Below are 14,453 nucleotides of genomic sequence, written 5' to 3'. Positions count from 1 at the left end.
CACAACAGTGTCCTCTTCTTTTTAAAATAAAGCTTTGTTTGCCTGTATTCATTTCAATTGGCAAAACGCGTTCAATTAAGTTTTGACAAGGTTTATTTGTATCATATAATGTTTTTGTGTCACAGTTTATTTAAACAAAATTCCATAATGTTGTAATTATACGTTGAAATCGTCTTGCAGCCTCTTGATTCGAGCCTTCGACCCTCACTTTTAGGTTTATGTTCATATTATAAAGATAGTGGCTAATGCTAAGCTAATTAAGATAAGATTTTCCTTTATTGTCCCACATGGGGAAATTTCATTGGTGCAACGCAGGTAGATACAGAGGTAGATACAGAAGAACAGATCACTTATAGGAAGTCTGAAAAACACTTTCAGTAGAAGATCTCCTATAAATAAAAACTCCCATAGACAAATAAATAAATACCTAAATACCATTGCATGTGATCACGACAGTAATTGCACATGAATATGTGTCACGACAGCACATGGATTGCACATGAATTTCACAGTAATTGCACATGAATTGCACATGAATTCCAACAGCAATTGCACATATGACAGAATTGCACATCAGTATTAGGTTAGGTCAGTGTTGCGAGTGTTCAGTACTAACAGTTTTTGTTATAAAGTCTGACAGCAGCAGAAGGAAAGACCTACGAAACCTTTCCTTCACACATCGAGGGTGGATCAGTCTCTCACTGAAGCTGCTCTCCAGAGCGGACAGAGTGTCCTGCAGGGGGTGACACTCATGGTCCAGCATAGATGTGAATCTAGCCAGGACCCTCCTGTCCCCCACCTCCTGCACCGAGTCCAGAGCACAGCCCAGGACGGAGCTGGACTTCTTGATGACTCTGTCCAGCTTCCTCCTCTCCCTCTCGGTGATGCTGCTGCTCCAGCAGGCCACACCGTACAGAAGGGCTGATGCCACCACAGAGTCGTAGAAGGTCTTCAGTAGCGGCCCTGTCACTCCAAAAGACCTGAGTCTCCTCAGGAGGTAGAGCCGACTCTGGCTCTTCCTGTACAGTGCGTCTGTGTTATGAGTCCAGTCCAGTTTGTGGTTCAGATGAACACCCAAAGTACTTGTATGAGTCCACTCTCTCAATGTCCCATCCCTGGATGTTCACTGGTGAGGGGGCAGTGGGGTGGCGTCTGCGGAAATCCACCACCATCTCTTTGGTCTTCCCCGCGTTGATGAGGAGGTGGTTCCGCTGACACCAGTCCACAAAGTCCTGCGCCAGTCCTCTGTACTCCGCGTCATCGTCGTCCGTGATGAGTCCGATGATGGCAGAGTCGTCAGAGAACTTCTGCAGGACACAGCTGTCCGTGTCATGTCTGAAGTCTGCAGTGTAAAGGGTGAAGAGAAAGGGCGCGAGGACAGTGCCCTGGGGCGCCCCCACACTGCAGGTCCGAGTGTCAGACACACAGTCCCGTGCTCTCACAAACTGGGGTCGGTCTGTGAGGTAGTCCAGGATCCACTCTGCCAGGTCATACTCCACACCAGCCGTCTCCAGCTTGTCCCTCAGGAGCAGCGGCTGGATGGTGTTGAAGGTGCTGGAAAGATCGAAGAACAGAATCCTCACAGAGCTGCCAGGCTTTTCCAGGTGAGAGAGAGAGCGGTGCAGCAGGGAGATGACGGCGTCCTCCACTCCGATGCCAGACCGATATGCAAACTGCAGCGGGTCCATGGCTGAGCTCACGGTGGAGCGGAGGTGGTCCAGGACTAGCCGCTCCAGTGTCTTCATCAGGTGGGACGTGAGAGCCACTGGCCTGAAGCTGTTGAGGTCTTTGGGGCGCGGTGTCTTAGGCACAGGTACCAGACAGGAGGTCTTCCAGACCTGTGGTACCACCCTCAGCTTCAGGCTCATGTTGAAGACATGCTCCATAACTCCACACAGTTCATCTGCGCAGGACTTAAGGAGCCTGGGGCTGATGCCGTCAGGTCCTGCTGCCTTCCTCACTTTAATCCTCTTCAGCTCACTCCTCACCTGTGCTGCTGTGACAGTCAGTGGTTGGCAGGGGGACCGTGTGCTGGGGGGATGGGTGAGTCCAGGCGAAGTGGGGAGCTGATGGCCCGGGGCAGATAAGCGAAGAGGAACAGATGCAGGGCATTGTCCAGCTGTGGAAGAGGGAGCATGCAGCTGTGCAGGGGGAGGGGCAGGTGACCGATCAAACCTCAAGAAGTGAGCATTTAAATCATTCACCCACTGTAGATCCCCCTCTGTCTGGGCAGGGGGGATTTTGAAGCCCGAGATGGTTTTCAGGCTCCTCCACACTCCCTGAATGTTCTTTTGCTGCAGCTGCTCCTCCATCCTCCTCTTGTAGCCGGCCTCAGCCTGCCTGATCTTCCTCCTCAGCTCCTTCTGCACAGTCCTCAGCTCCTCCTTGTTCCCTGACCTGAAGGCTCTCTTCTTCTCCTTCAGCAGAGTCTTCAGTTCACGGTTAATCCATGGCTTGTTGTTTGGAAAACACCGCACCGTCCGGGAGGGAACAATGTTCTCAAAACAGAAGTTGATGTAGTCCGTGATGCACTCTGTGATGGTGTTGATGTCCTCCCCATGTGGGTCATAAAGCTCAGTCCAGATAGTGGTGCTGAAGCAGTCCCTCAGAGCCTCCTCGCTCTCAGCAGACCACATCCTCACCTCACGGGACACCACAGGCTGCCTGCGCACAATGGGTTCACACACAGGCCTCAGATGTACAAGGTTGTGGTCCGAGCTGCCCAGGGGAGGGAGGGGGGAAGAAGAATAATAATTCCTCCGCACATTTAGCTTAGGGCGTTCTAACCTAGTGAAGGATGCATTGATTCAAAATGGCTGACAGTGACGGACAGCAGACACAGTCCCTCGTGGTCCGGACGCACAGCGCGAAGCTCGTGTCGCTCGCGGCGTCTCGGCTTTGATTTAACCTTTAGATTAGGCTGGAATATTCACGGGCGACAGCAGCAACGTTTACAGACACAAAGAGGTTTAGAATGCTGTTTCGCCTTTTAAAACAACGGGGCAATCAAGTAAACAGACCCAGTTCCACCAAATATATCATGTGTTTTTAATGTCAGAGCTGGGGTTGTGAACATTCGCCTCTCATTATAAAATTATAAGAATGAAAATGTGTCAAACATATGATTTCACTCCAATGACCAGAAAACATTTGGCGCTGTAACATTTTGTGGTTATTGTAGACTAGAGCAAAACACATTTTCAACCCCCGTCCTTTCCAATCATGACAGCAGCTGATCCCGGCCCGGATAGAACCCGCTGTAATATTTGTACCATTTAGAACTTGTCTCATAACGGCGTGCTTCATTAGTGTGACCCTGTGGTCTTTAAAAGTGATTATAGACAAAGCTCAGGTCATTTGCATTTGTGGAGCCCAGTGTGTCCTTTCAGTCACATCCAATGATAACATGATGGTTCCTCTGTCCTCTGCATGACCAGAGGCCTTTCAGAGGTCACTGAAGAGGGCTCTTTGAGTGGAACCACAGTGAATTACAGACTTTATTTTCTTTCTCATTCTCTTGCAGATTAGTGGCTGCTGTTGTGGACATGGTCCAGGTAATAAAGCTTATAGTAATTGTTCTCATTCAGGGTCATGTGGTACCAGTGACAGCAGTAAAAGTAGTTTGGAGTAATGGCAGTTTGTGTGGTACTGAATAACAGTAACCAATCTTTAATGAGATTTAAACATGTTATTTACAATGGCTCATCATTAGCTTACTTTAATTTAATTGTGATTGTTTGATCTTTGATTGATCCTTTATTGTCCTACATTTGAGGGATTGAAAGGCTCTAAAATGTCAGTTTCCACCTACCCCCTACCTGCCCCCATGCCTGTCCTGGGGTTTCTAATGTGTCACGTACCCATTTTGTCAAAAAATAAAACATAAATGAAAATCTGCTGCTGCTGCTACAGTGAATTCCCACTGGAGGCGGGGCTTAATGGACACCTTTTGAAGCAGACTATAAAAGTGCACCTTTAAGTAAGGTTATAATGTGTCATTTCAGATCATAATCGTAAAATAATGATCTACGTTTGTCATCATTTCATTCCAAACACCAGAGAAAGAGCAGATCGTGTCTTTTGTAAATCAAAACTAAACAGAAACCCATCGTTTCAGAATCTCTAACACTTTTCTCATTTCCACAGGAATCTGCATTTCTCTTGAACCAGGATGTGACCAGTGCATGACATAAGACTGAACTCAGGCCTGGAACATGGACCTGAGCGGGATTCTCAAAGGACTTTTGCAGAACACCAGAGTCGCCTGTCGCAAACAAACAAACAAACAAACAAACAAACAAACAGCTGCATCCGCTTGCAGCTCGGGACAGTGGAGCTGGGGCATTGAGGCGGCCATCTTGTGTCCCGTTGGCCCGCTGCAATAAGACTTACACAGATGTTGATATCAATTATTCATTTCGTGGAGGAAACGTGGCATCAGAAGAGAAGACGTCTCGAGACGTTCTTCTAATCAGGGATCAAACATGTGGTGAATGTTCAGACGTGGACTCACAAATACACACGTTTTCTTTATATATGGAGTTTTTAGACTAGATATACGACCACGTGTAATCTTTCCTGCATCGATACAGAGTCATTATAAGAAAGGTTTCAGAAAACGTTCGGGGTCAGTCGTGAATGAACACCATATAACGATATTTGTGCATTTTCTGCGTTGATTTGTATTTATTTATTGATGTATTTATTTATCTCAGCTGTCCACAACGTTCTGATATAAAAAATGAAAAGAAAAGTGGCGTTTAATGTTAAATTTGAAAAGCCCAGATCTATCTATCTTTATTTATTTGAATAAGATACTACAATAATGTGTTGCTTTGTTATAGTTACAGGTTTAAACCCATTTTTGGCAAGTCTAGCTCTAGTTTATGCATATTTAGTGCTGGTAAAAAACATAAACAATAAATAAACATAAGGTTGTTCCTGTCACTCAAAAAAAGCCAGATTTGCTTGATATCCAGCTCATCGTGAAAGTGTGATTTTGTTTGTTTTTTGCTTTTTTTGAGTGCTTGTTTTTTGTTTGTAACGGTGTAAATTATTATACGTATATTATATTTATATTGAGAATGGGACAAACTGGATTCAGAACCTCAAAAGTTCCAACAGAGGGCGACAGACGCGAGCCTTCTTGACGACGCCTTTTTTCCGCCTCGCGACAAAAACAGGATTCACCCAAGTTTAAATGAGGTCTAAAATACACCAGTTCTTAAGCACTGCCTGAAGCCGCGAGGCCGCTGCGCGACTGCCTCCATCTGATGCTGATGATTTACGATTGTACTCGAACACAACCTACCTAAATGTCGCCGGTTCTACCTGATCTTTGCCATTCGCTCTTTTACGTAACGCACGAATCGCCCTTTGCTGCTCTGCCTCCTCGGCCTGGCGTTCCGAGCGCTCCGAAGGCTCATTTACGCTCTTTTGTGTACGATTTCTGCGCTCGCGGCTTACGGATGCGACGGAGGTGTACGCCCGCCGACGACTGGGAACGTTTGGGAAAAAAGTCTCTAAAACAAGCAAACAAAGCGACAAATAATGGTAATAATGTTTTCTTGGCTCTCCTTTCAGACAAATAAAAAAAGTCTAAAAACTGCTGTGCGGGGACTGTTTTTCTAGTGGCACATTTTCTCCCGTTTTTGTCAATTCTCCAACTGGCTTTGAGCATCCTCTGGTGGTTATTTACCAGATCACGACCAGTTGACGTTAGAAATATGTTTAAATTTCAAGAAAAGGGCAGATATTTCTACGATTGTGTTTCCTTCTTTCTGCTCCTTTTCAAGTGTGATGGTAATTTATGTTAACGTAAATAACACACAATTGAAAAAAATAAAATGAAGACTAATAAATGGAGCAACTGCAACGCATTAATCTTTTTACGTACGAAAACGGAGCATAAATGAGCCTTTTATATGTACTTAACGGCGCACTATGTTACCTTTCTGTCAGGAATGATCTCCGTCATTGCCTGGAATCCTCCGCAGTTTGGCATTTAACCTCATGACGACAAACGAGTGGCCACGGTAGAGGTCATGTCTGTGGAGCGGCGCTCTCACTCACAGTATGAAGCTCAACCGCTCACGTTTGGGAGGGAAATTGCCATTAACTGATCGCACAGACTGACAGTTCAATAACGGCTAATCAGCTGCTGCTAGCATAATGTACATGAAACATTGTAAACTTCATTGTTATCAGCTGAATTTTGAGTCTTAAATGTGGACATATCGTATTTAATTTTGGCATTTTTAGACGATAGATATGGAAAATAACGTGCAAACTAATGCAAGAGTGTTCGAAAACAGCAACAGACAAAACAACCATGCTGCAACGCTAATACTGTCTGTGGAAACCAATGCTCAAACCGAGTCCAATAAAGTTTTATGGATGTTAAAACTGTACAGGAGACTTACTGTTCACTTTCCGTTTCGTAACTATGTATTTGAGGAAACTTTAAACTGAGTGCTTTATGAAGAAACAGGAACAAAGCAAAACGTCACTCTATGATTGGTGTTGATAAGGGACTAATGTTATAACATATGTATGACATTTATGTATGACATTGATGCATTTCAGACAGCTTTTCTGCCATCAGTTATCACATGTAACTCCGTCGTGCCTTTAAACTCTTAACCTTAGATTTTTTGAAACGTCTGTTGGAAAAACGAATGGCATTTCTTTACAATCGAGCTTCTTTGTCCCCGTAACAATATGAAAAATGTCATTGTAAACGCTGCGTGGAATCGCCTTCACCTGTGAGCACTTTGTTCACGAATCAAAGTCGATCGAAGTTGCACTGCTAAGAAAAAGTCTGGCTGCTCGTTGTCATGGAGATGCGCTGGAACATTCTCGACAAAGCAAGGACTGTGTGTTTTATGCTATTGTTTTATGCTGATTCAAACAAAGAAATATATGATGTGAATTTGTGAGTATTTTCCGCTAACCTACAATGTCACTAAACACAGAATGTCAGAAATTCAAAGTACTCACTGTGTGTACAATGTATACAGTCATTCAATGGAAAAGGGTGGAATCCTACAGTTAGTAATGTCGACTCATGTAAATGTTTGTGTCAAATGAGCACTAAGGTCAAAGGTGAAATGCCCTCTACACTCTCTCCATCTTTTACTGTAGTGTACTCCACCTGCACAAGCCCAGATACTTTGAAGTTTTCCTGATAAATACTTGTGCAAGGGCTGAGTAAAGTCTGACTTGAGGTAAAACACCTCTCAAAGAATAAACTCAAAGGAATCATCCGACTACGTTTAAAGTGTCTCCTACAGGTCGGACGACTCATTGCACTAAAACGCAGTTAAGATAAATATATTTTGAATGTTGCTGGAAATTGTACAAAAGTTATCACAGAAAAGCGCATTTTTTAGGTTTGGAAATTCACTTCCTGTTTGTAATTGATGACATCACACTAGGAAAGCAAACACTGGGCCCAAAACTTTTTATTTGACAAATTAAAATATAATGAGAATGTCTTTATTGTGTTGAATTAATGTTTAGACGGTCAAAAAAGTTGTTTTGTTGTTTAATTTATGCATAAACTTGGACTGGAATTAGTGTCCCTAGTGTAATGTCACTTCCTGTCATTTTCTTCAACGTTTTCTCCACTAATACCTGCTCAAATGGTGTAAAACTATCATTTGTATGTGCAACAGGTTTAAATACACGAAATAAAGTCAGAATTAGAACGTCAACGTCCCTTTAAAATGAGAACTTCTCGGTTCTAAAGTGAACGAACACGTTTAATTGTGTTGAAATAAATCAATGTAAAAAGTGCTCAAACCAAATGCAAAACAATGATGGTCTGTTTTTACCCTAAATAACTCATTAGTGACACTTCTGTTCATTGTACGTGTAATAGGCCTGTTTTTTACAGCACTAAAATAAGGATGAAAATTTATGATGATATCAAGAGCGGCTAGAACTTTATTCTCTTGAAGAAGAACTACTTTTTTGGCTGTAATTATCAAAGTTAGCAAATGTTAATGAGCAGCAATAACACAAAGGCTTTGGCCAAGAGTTTAACAAATAAATGTGACAAATGTGGCAGGGTTCATGTCCAGTGTGTGATCTCTCCCTTGAAAACACAAGCTCTAGGATATTTAAATATTATTGAATGGACTGAAAAGCTGAATTGCCTTTTAAAAGGAGATAAAATAATCATCCTTATGTGACTCTCATGTGTGTCAGGAGGCTTCATATCGGGAGTGTGTATTTGTACATATGTTTAATAAAACCAAACCATTAAAACAGAATCAAAAGTAGAAGAAGAATTCAATTATCTTCTGTTAATTAGTGTAACTTTAATCTGAGCACATCCTTAAACTATTAACCCTAACCCACTATTTTTGGGATAATTTACAATGCTTTGTTATTAACTTCTCAACAACATTTAAACATTTAAATATATGTATTTCCAGTGTGTACTTTCCTTTGTTTTCTTCAGTGAATTGTGTCCTTTGAGTTGAGTTGCAAACTGCCTCATTGCAACATAAAAAAATCATAACATAGTTTTCAATTAATCAACCAACAACAAATGAAAGCTCCACCTTTTTTGATGCCTGCTGTCTTCTATGTTATTGCTTTGCCTGGAATGTTACACAGTACGGCATTACACATATCCTTTTCCATGGAAACAAGCAGGGGCAAGTTACAGGTCAGATCTGTGGACAGGCAAGGTATAGTTTTTGCCATTTAAACACACATGATTTGAATGTACATCATGGACTATTCTAGGAACATTAACGTTTCAAGATTAATTATGTGTTTAAAGGTTATCTCAGCAAAGCTACTGAACATTATTATTCTCTGTTTGTATTGCGATCCCTATTAGTCCATCGTTCGTTTAAATGTCACAATCCATTCTATTATTTATGATGAAAGACTTTTCTATTGCCCATTGGTCAGCGTGTGTTACTATTATCGAGCGAGGCCCATTTCCTGTATCGTGTCCTCCATTTGCCGATCGCTTGCCTTTGAACCCGAAGCGTCGCACGTGTTCTCACATCCAAACATTTGTCCTTATTAAAACAGAAAGGTCCGCGGAGAGAGTCCCGCTGCGACGTGGCCATCGATCACCGCGACGACAAGGTAAATCGAAAGTGCCCCGCTGTCAAAGGAGTACGAGACGGAGCTGAAGAAATGGTGATCAATGGTTCGAACGGTAAATCCCGGTCGCATTGCGCAGCGGCAGCAGGTGGCATCGCTCAAACGCCTCCGTTCTATGACACGCGTGTTGGGAAACGTCGCTAACAGGCCACACAGGGACACGGCAGAGACACGGTACGGTACATGCGAGCGGCGGTCGAGTCCTCCGGGGATGCGTTTGGTCATTAACGTAAAGAAACAGAGCGTGACTTGTGCCTGATGATCTGCAGTGTAAACACAAGGAGACGTATTGTACGTTAGAACCAATAGAATACAGGATGTAGCACTCAAAACATATATTTGGTACAGGAAAATCTGCATATTTTCTGATTTGAGTGAACAGAGGGATCATGATCAGAGAGGAATTCGATCATTTTGCTGTTTACTAAGAAGCCAACACATTTTAACAACATTTTTCCAGTGTTAAACTACAACCTTAATTATACACACCGATTTTAATCATCAAAACAGTCAAAATGTCAAATGTTTTGCGTTTCCTTTCTTTAAACAAGAATAAAATTGCAGCGCTGGGACAAAATAATTCAGGAAATAATACAAAAAATGACAGCAGCCCACAATATCGATACTGTATCACCAAATGTAATGTTTTGGCACACGCCCCTACTGTTTACACATTATTATCTTTTAACACCTAACTGACTTTTTATAATAGTCGTCAGAAATATATAAATATATAAAGAAATTAATAAAGAAATATTCAATAGAGAGATGAAAACTTCATTCATTCAGGGGTTTGAGATTTTGGTTTATTTATTAGTTTATAAGTGAGATGTTGAAGCCCATTCAAGATATAATATAATATCATGTTTTTGAATTGTTAATTTCCATGGCATTGGTTTCGATCACTCTGAAAACAGTTATGCATGCTTGTGTTCATTAATTACTACATTGCTCAGTAGCAGCTTATTTATGCAGTGAGTGGCTTTTCATTTCTGATACGACCATGTGGAAAGACGTATCCCGTGGTCATGGATTCACAACAGATGTCGGCGTGTTTGAGAAGGGTCAAATCATTGGCATCGAGCACAGAAAACATCTAAAGGAGAAGCAGAACCTAATGTGCTACAGATCTGAACCTCAGTGTTTGTGACGAGCTGGAGAAGGTTTTGTGCAGTGGTCACTCTCTCCATCAATACAAGATCAATCTGTGAGAAAAAATGCAAAACTGGATAGAAATAACTAATTTAATATTGCAGAAGCGTATTGAAACAATGTTACAGCGTGTGCTGTAATCAAAGCTAAAGGCTAAAGGTCCTACCAAATATTAATAGTTTATTAATCACGATTCAGGCTTAGTAACTGCTGTATTAATATCCTAACACCTGACCCCTTAATTAACCCCTTGACGCCTTGATTATTTTGAATGGTGATTTTTATTTAAATTGTACCTCAAAACAAGCCCCATGCACTGAACTTTGAAACTACACTTGTGGAATAACTAATTGGGTTTGTTGCAATTTAGAGACCAAATAATTCTTAGTAAACCATTTCACCCTGGAGAGGCAAAGAGACCACGAGAATGGACTGTTGAGCAAGCTTTATTCAAGAGTTATTTGGCGCTCAGACCCCGGCGGAAGACGTTGCAATCATGGGCACTCCATGATCTGATTGAATTAGATGTCTCCCCCCGGAGTCTGGAGACTGGTGGTGGTAGATGTGGAGAGAAGGTAGAGGATGAGGGGAATGTAGAGGAGGAGCTGGGGAGGTGGTGGGTGGCAGTACGGTTTGAGCGGCCGAGCCATCTGCCTGAGGGCTTAAATCGACCGCCTGGTGCTGATTGGGAGCGGGGAGGAGTCACTTGAGAGCGTTGATTGGGGATGAGGAGCAGGTGCGAGGGCCATGGTGCAGACGCCCCCTGACCTTTCACCCTCCTTCTTTGGCCAGGAAAAACTGCATAACCTCTTTGGGATAAGCGCAGAAACCTGGGAGAGTCCATGGTGAAGTGAGGGATCTGACTCTCACAGACGGACAGGCGGGCGCCCGCTTGAGTGCGATGATGGCGCTGGGGAGAGGGATCCTTCCATGGTGGCCTTGACGCAGATGGGTGGAGTTAGGTCTTCCAGGCTGAATTTACGCAGGTTTCATTTGTTCGTTATGTCTTTGCTCACGCTTTATTAAGACTTCTTCTTCTTTGGTGTTTCATGGCGTACGTCTTCTGTAGTCGTACGTCTTCTGTAGTCGTACATCTTCTGTAGTCGTACGTCTTCTGTAGTTGTACGTCTTCTGTAGTCGTACGTCGTCTGTAGTCGTACGTCGTCTGTAGTTGTACGTCTTCTGTAGTTGTACGTCTTCTGTAGTCGTACGTCTTCTGTAGTCGTACGTCGTCTGTAGTCGTACGTCTTCTGTAGTTGTACGTCTTCTGTAGTCGTAAGTCTTCTGTAGTCGTACGTCGTCTGTAGTCGTACGTCGTCTGTAGTTGTACGTCTTCTGTAGTCGTACGTCTTCTGTAGCTGTACGTCTTCTGTAGTCGTACGTCTTCTGTAGTCGTACGTCTTCTGTAGTCGTGCGTCTTCTGTAGCTGTACGTCTTCTGTAGTCGTACGTCTTCTGTAGTCGTACGTCTTCTGTAGTTGTGCGTCTTCTGCAGTTGTACGTCTTCTGTAGTTGTACGTCTTCTGTAGCTGTACGTCTTCTGTAGTCGTGCGTCTTCTGTAGTCGTACGTCTTCTGCAGTCGTGCGTCTTCTGCAGTCGTACGTCTTCTGCAGTCGTACGTCTTCTGCAGTCGTACGTCTTCTGCAGTCGTACGTCTTCTGTAGTCGTACGTCTTCTGTAGTTGTAGTAGTAGTGTTTTACGCTATACCGTAGAAAAGAACAAAAGAGAGAGAAAGCGGGAGAAAGAGAAAGATATTCTGTTTTAAAGTACTCAATTCTCTCCTCTTTATGCCATTTTGACTTCACGAGCTGCTGCTATGTTAAAGGTTTTGTACGCTTTGAAGAACGCTCTGTACGTGTACGATAAGACCCGCTGTGCAAACGCCACACCTTATTTATGGCTTTGAATGAAAAGTGGAATCGTCTCAAATGAGCCAATTCAAAACCCCGGTCGCCGAGCGCCGAGCGTTGAAACTGAGCGGCGTCTCCGTCATCAGAGTGGCTTCAGATACCGATCGCAGACGAGTGAGAACAGGGAGCTACGTGACCCACGACACGCTTTAATCTCATCATCTGAGACTGAGACCTCTGCTCTGTCTCCAGCTGCAGACCAGACCAGGGCGGGGCCAGGCCGGGGCCAGGCCGGGGCCAGGCCGGGGTCTTCTCTGATCTACTGTGGGGCTGCACCGGAGAAGTAGCTATAGATCTTTCACCAATCAAGGAAACCCATTGCCGGAGGTGGGCAGTTACTTTTACTCGATTACATTTTCTTGGGTAAAGAAAATGTATTTAAGGCTCAGAACGGGAGCAATTCACAAAGAGAGAGAGAGAAAAAGTAAATATACATGTATAATCAACATTTTAACTGTCGAATATCAAACTTTATCCAAACGCAGGCCACGTCGGATACTTTCTACTTCTACTTGAGTACAATTATTTTTGAAGTAATGTAACATTTGGACCACTGTGCAAACCTTTAAAAAAAAAGTAAAACATGTTTATACTTGTAACTTCAATATCTACCTATGTAAAGATGCAATATTGAACTTTCCTGGTGGTGGGGGTGCTGTCACCTGCTTGTCTCCATGGAGATGTTATTCCTTTCCTTGAATGTTCCACAGTATGGCATTAAACTGATCAATCTTGCTTGTATTCATTAACAGGTGCTTATATTACTTGAAAAAAATACCTTCAAAGTTGTGTTTTGCGAACAACAATAGTACTTTCAGTTACTCTCAGGTTTGTGACTGTTACAAACTTGAATAAATGCTTTTACAATGAACTTGTGCTGGAACTGGAATCATGAGTAAATGATTCTTATAAGAAACATTCATCCTTAATGTTCTGCGTCCGTGCATTGCTTTTCAAGACATGACTCTAAACATGTGGTCACTCAGCCAAACCCTTATGAACGGCTCTGTACTTTTAGTCTCTCCTCAGCCAGAACCCAAAGGACTTTATGAAATTTTTGGGTCATCATTTTGTAGGTCGTTCCATTTCTCCAGCAGATGTAATAAATCACAATGGCACAGTTACATGTCATTAAAGTCCAAGAACACTTGCAAAAATAATCCCAAATAAAACAACTGTAATGACATGCTGCATTTGCTAATGCGAAATAAATTACACAACTTAAGGATCACTCAAGATGCATTTATATTTGTGTTTTACATTTATATGTAATTGAACAGTTAGGGTATTGTTACTTTAAATCTGATCTTTACATGTTCCTGGGATGGCTATATATATGTATATGATCACCAACAGTCATTTTTTCTAGATTATTTTCATTATCAAAACTACATCTTTAATAACTACACCTTAATTAGCCTTAATAAAGCATGAACAAAGACTAAATTCATAATGAACAAATTAAGAATTATTAAGAATGATTTATGCTCAGAGCTCAAGAGTTAGGGTTAAGCAGGTATTAATTAAATGGTTATTAAGCGTCAATCATTTTAATACATTATCTGTTCCTTATGAATTAAGTTTTTGATTTATTAAAACCATAAAAAAACGTTTATATCCATATTTTTACCTGCACTACCTACCAAAGCCATGAGATGTCACTATAACCTCACACATCCACTGAGCGCTTCAGACATAGCTCTATGTTTTTTCTTTCATAGTTATGCACTTTTTAAAGATGTGAGACAGGCTTCTACTCAAATCCAAGCTAAAAACAGTTTTGTTTAGCTGTATATATGACAGGAATTATTTTATTTGCACTCTTCTCTTTTATGTCTTAAACTGTTTTGTGATTTCTGACATTGAATTGCCTTTTGTACGAATTGTGCTCTACAAATGAACTTGCCTTGCCTTATTTATTTAGTCTATTTATATGATTTAATGTTTGTGCTGCAGTGTTTCAATTGTACTTGTGTATCTTTTTGTTTGTATCTTATCTTATCTTATTATATCTGGCAAGTTGAAGTTGAGACTTGATATAATCATCTTTTAGACCTGGTTTGGATCTGTACATTTCTTACTGTCTTTGAGCAACGTAAGAAGAACTTCCAGAAATCTAACTCACAAAATTAAACATGGACTAAACCAGGACCAGACCCCGTCTTCAGATAACCAGTAACATTCTCCTCCTGATTCCAGTGTGATGGACAAGTCTAACTGAACAGTGATGTAAGCGGCCCCCAAATCGTCATCTGGACAGA

The 14,453-nt window shown here is 42.1% G+C and overlaps 1 protein-coding gene across 1 annotated transcript in view; it reads left to right on the top strand.

Annotated features, from left to right (window-relative positions):
• The window catches only part of LOC140349388 (overexpressed in colon carcinoma 1 protein), a 30,902-nt gene extending 26,598 nt beyond the window's left edge, over positions 1-4,304 (top strand). The window contains exons 5-6 of the mRNA XM_072435698.1: positions 3,524-3,554; positions 4,147-4,304. Of these exons, the coding sequence (XP_072291799.1) occupies positions 3,524-3,528 (5 nt within the window). The 3' untranslated portion in view covers positions 3,529-3,554; positions 4,147-4,304. The remainder of the gene's footprint in view (positions 1-3,523; positions 3,555-4,146) is intronic.
• The last annotated feature ends 10,149 nt before the right edge of the window (positions 4,305-14,453 follow it).

This window comes from Eucyclogobius newberryi, unplaced genomic scaffold, assembly GCF_026437365.1.
Source record: "Eucyclogobius newberryi isolate DKJ021-1_F unplaced genomic scaffold, fEucNew1.0.hap1 SCAF_7, whole genome shotgun sequence".
In the NCBI taxonomy this organism is placed as follows: domain Eukaryota; kingdom Metazoa; phylum Chordata; class Actinopteri; order Gobiiformes; family Gobiidae; genus Eucyclogobius; species Eucyclogobius newberryi.
The sequence above is the reverse complement of the archived record's forward strand: the minus strand, read 5'-3'. Positions and strand labels throughout refer to the sequence as shown.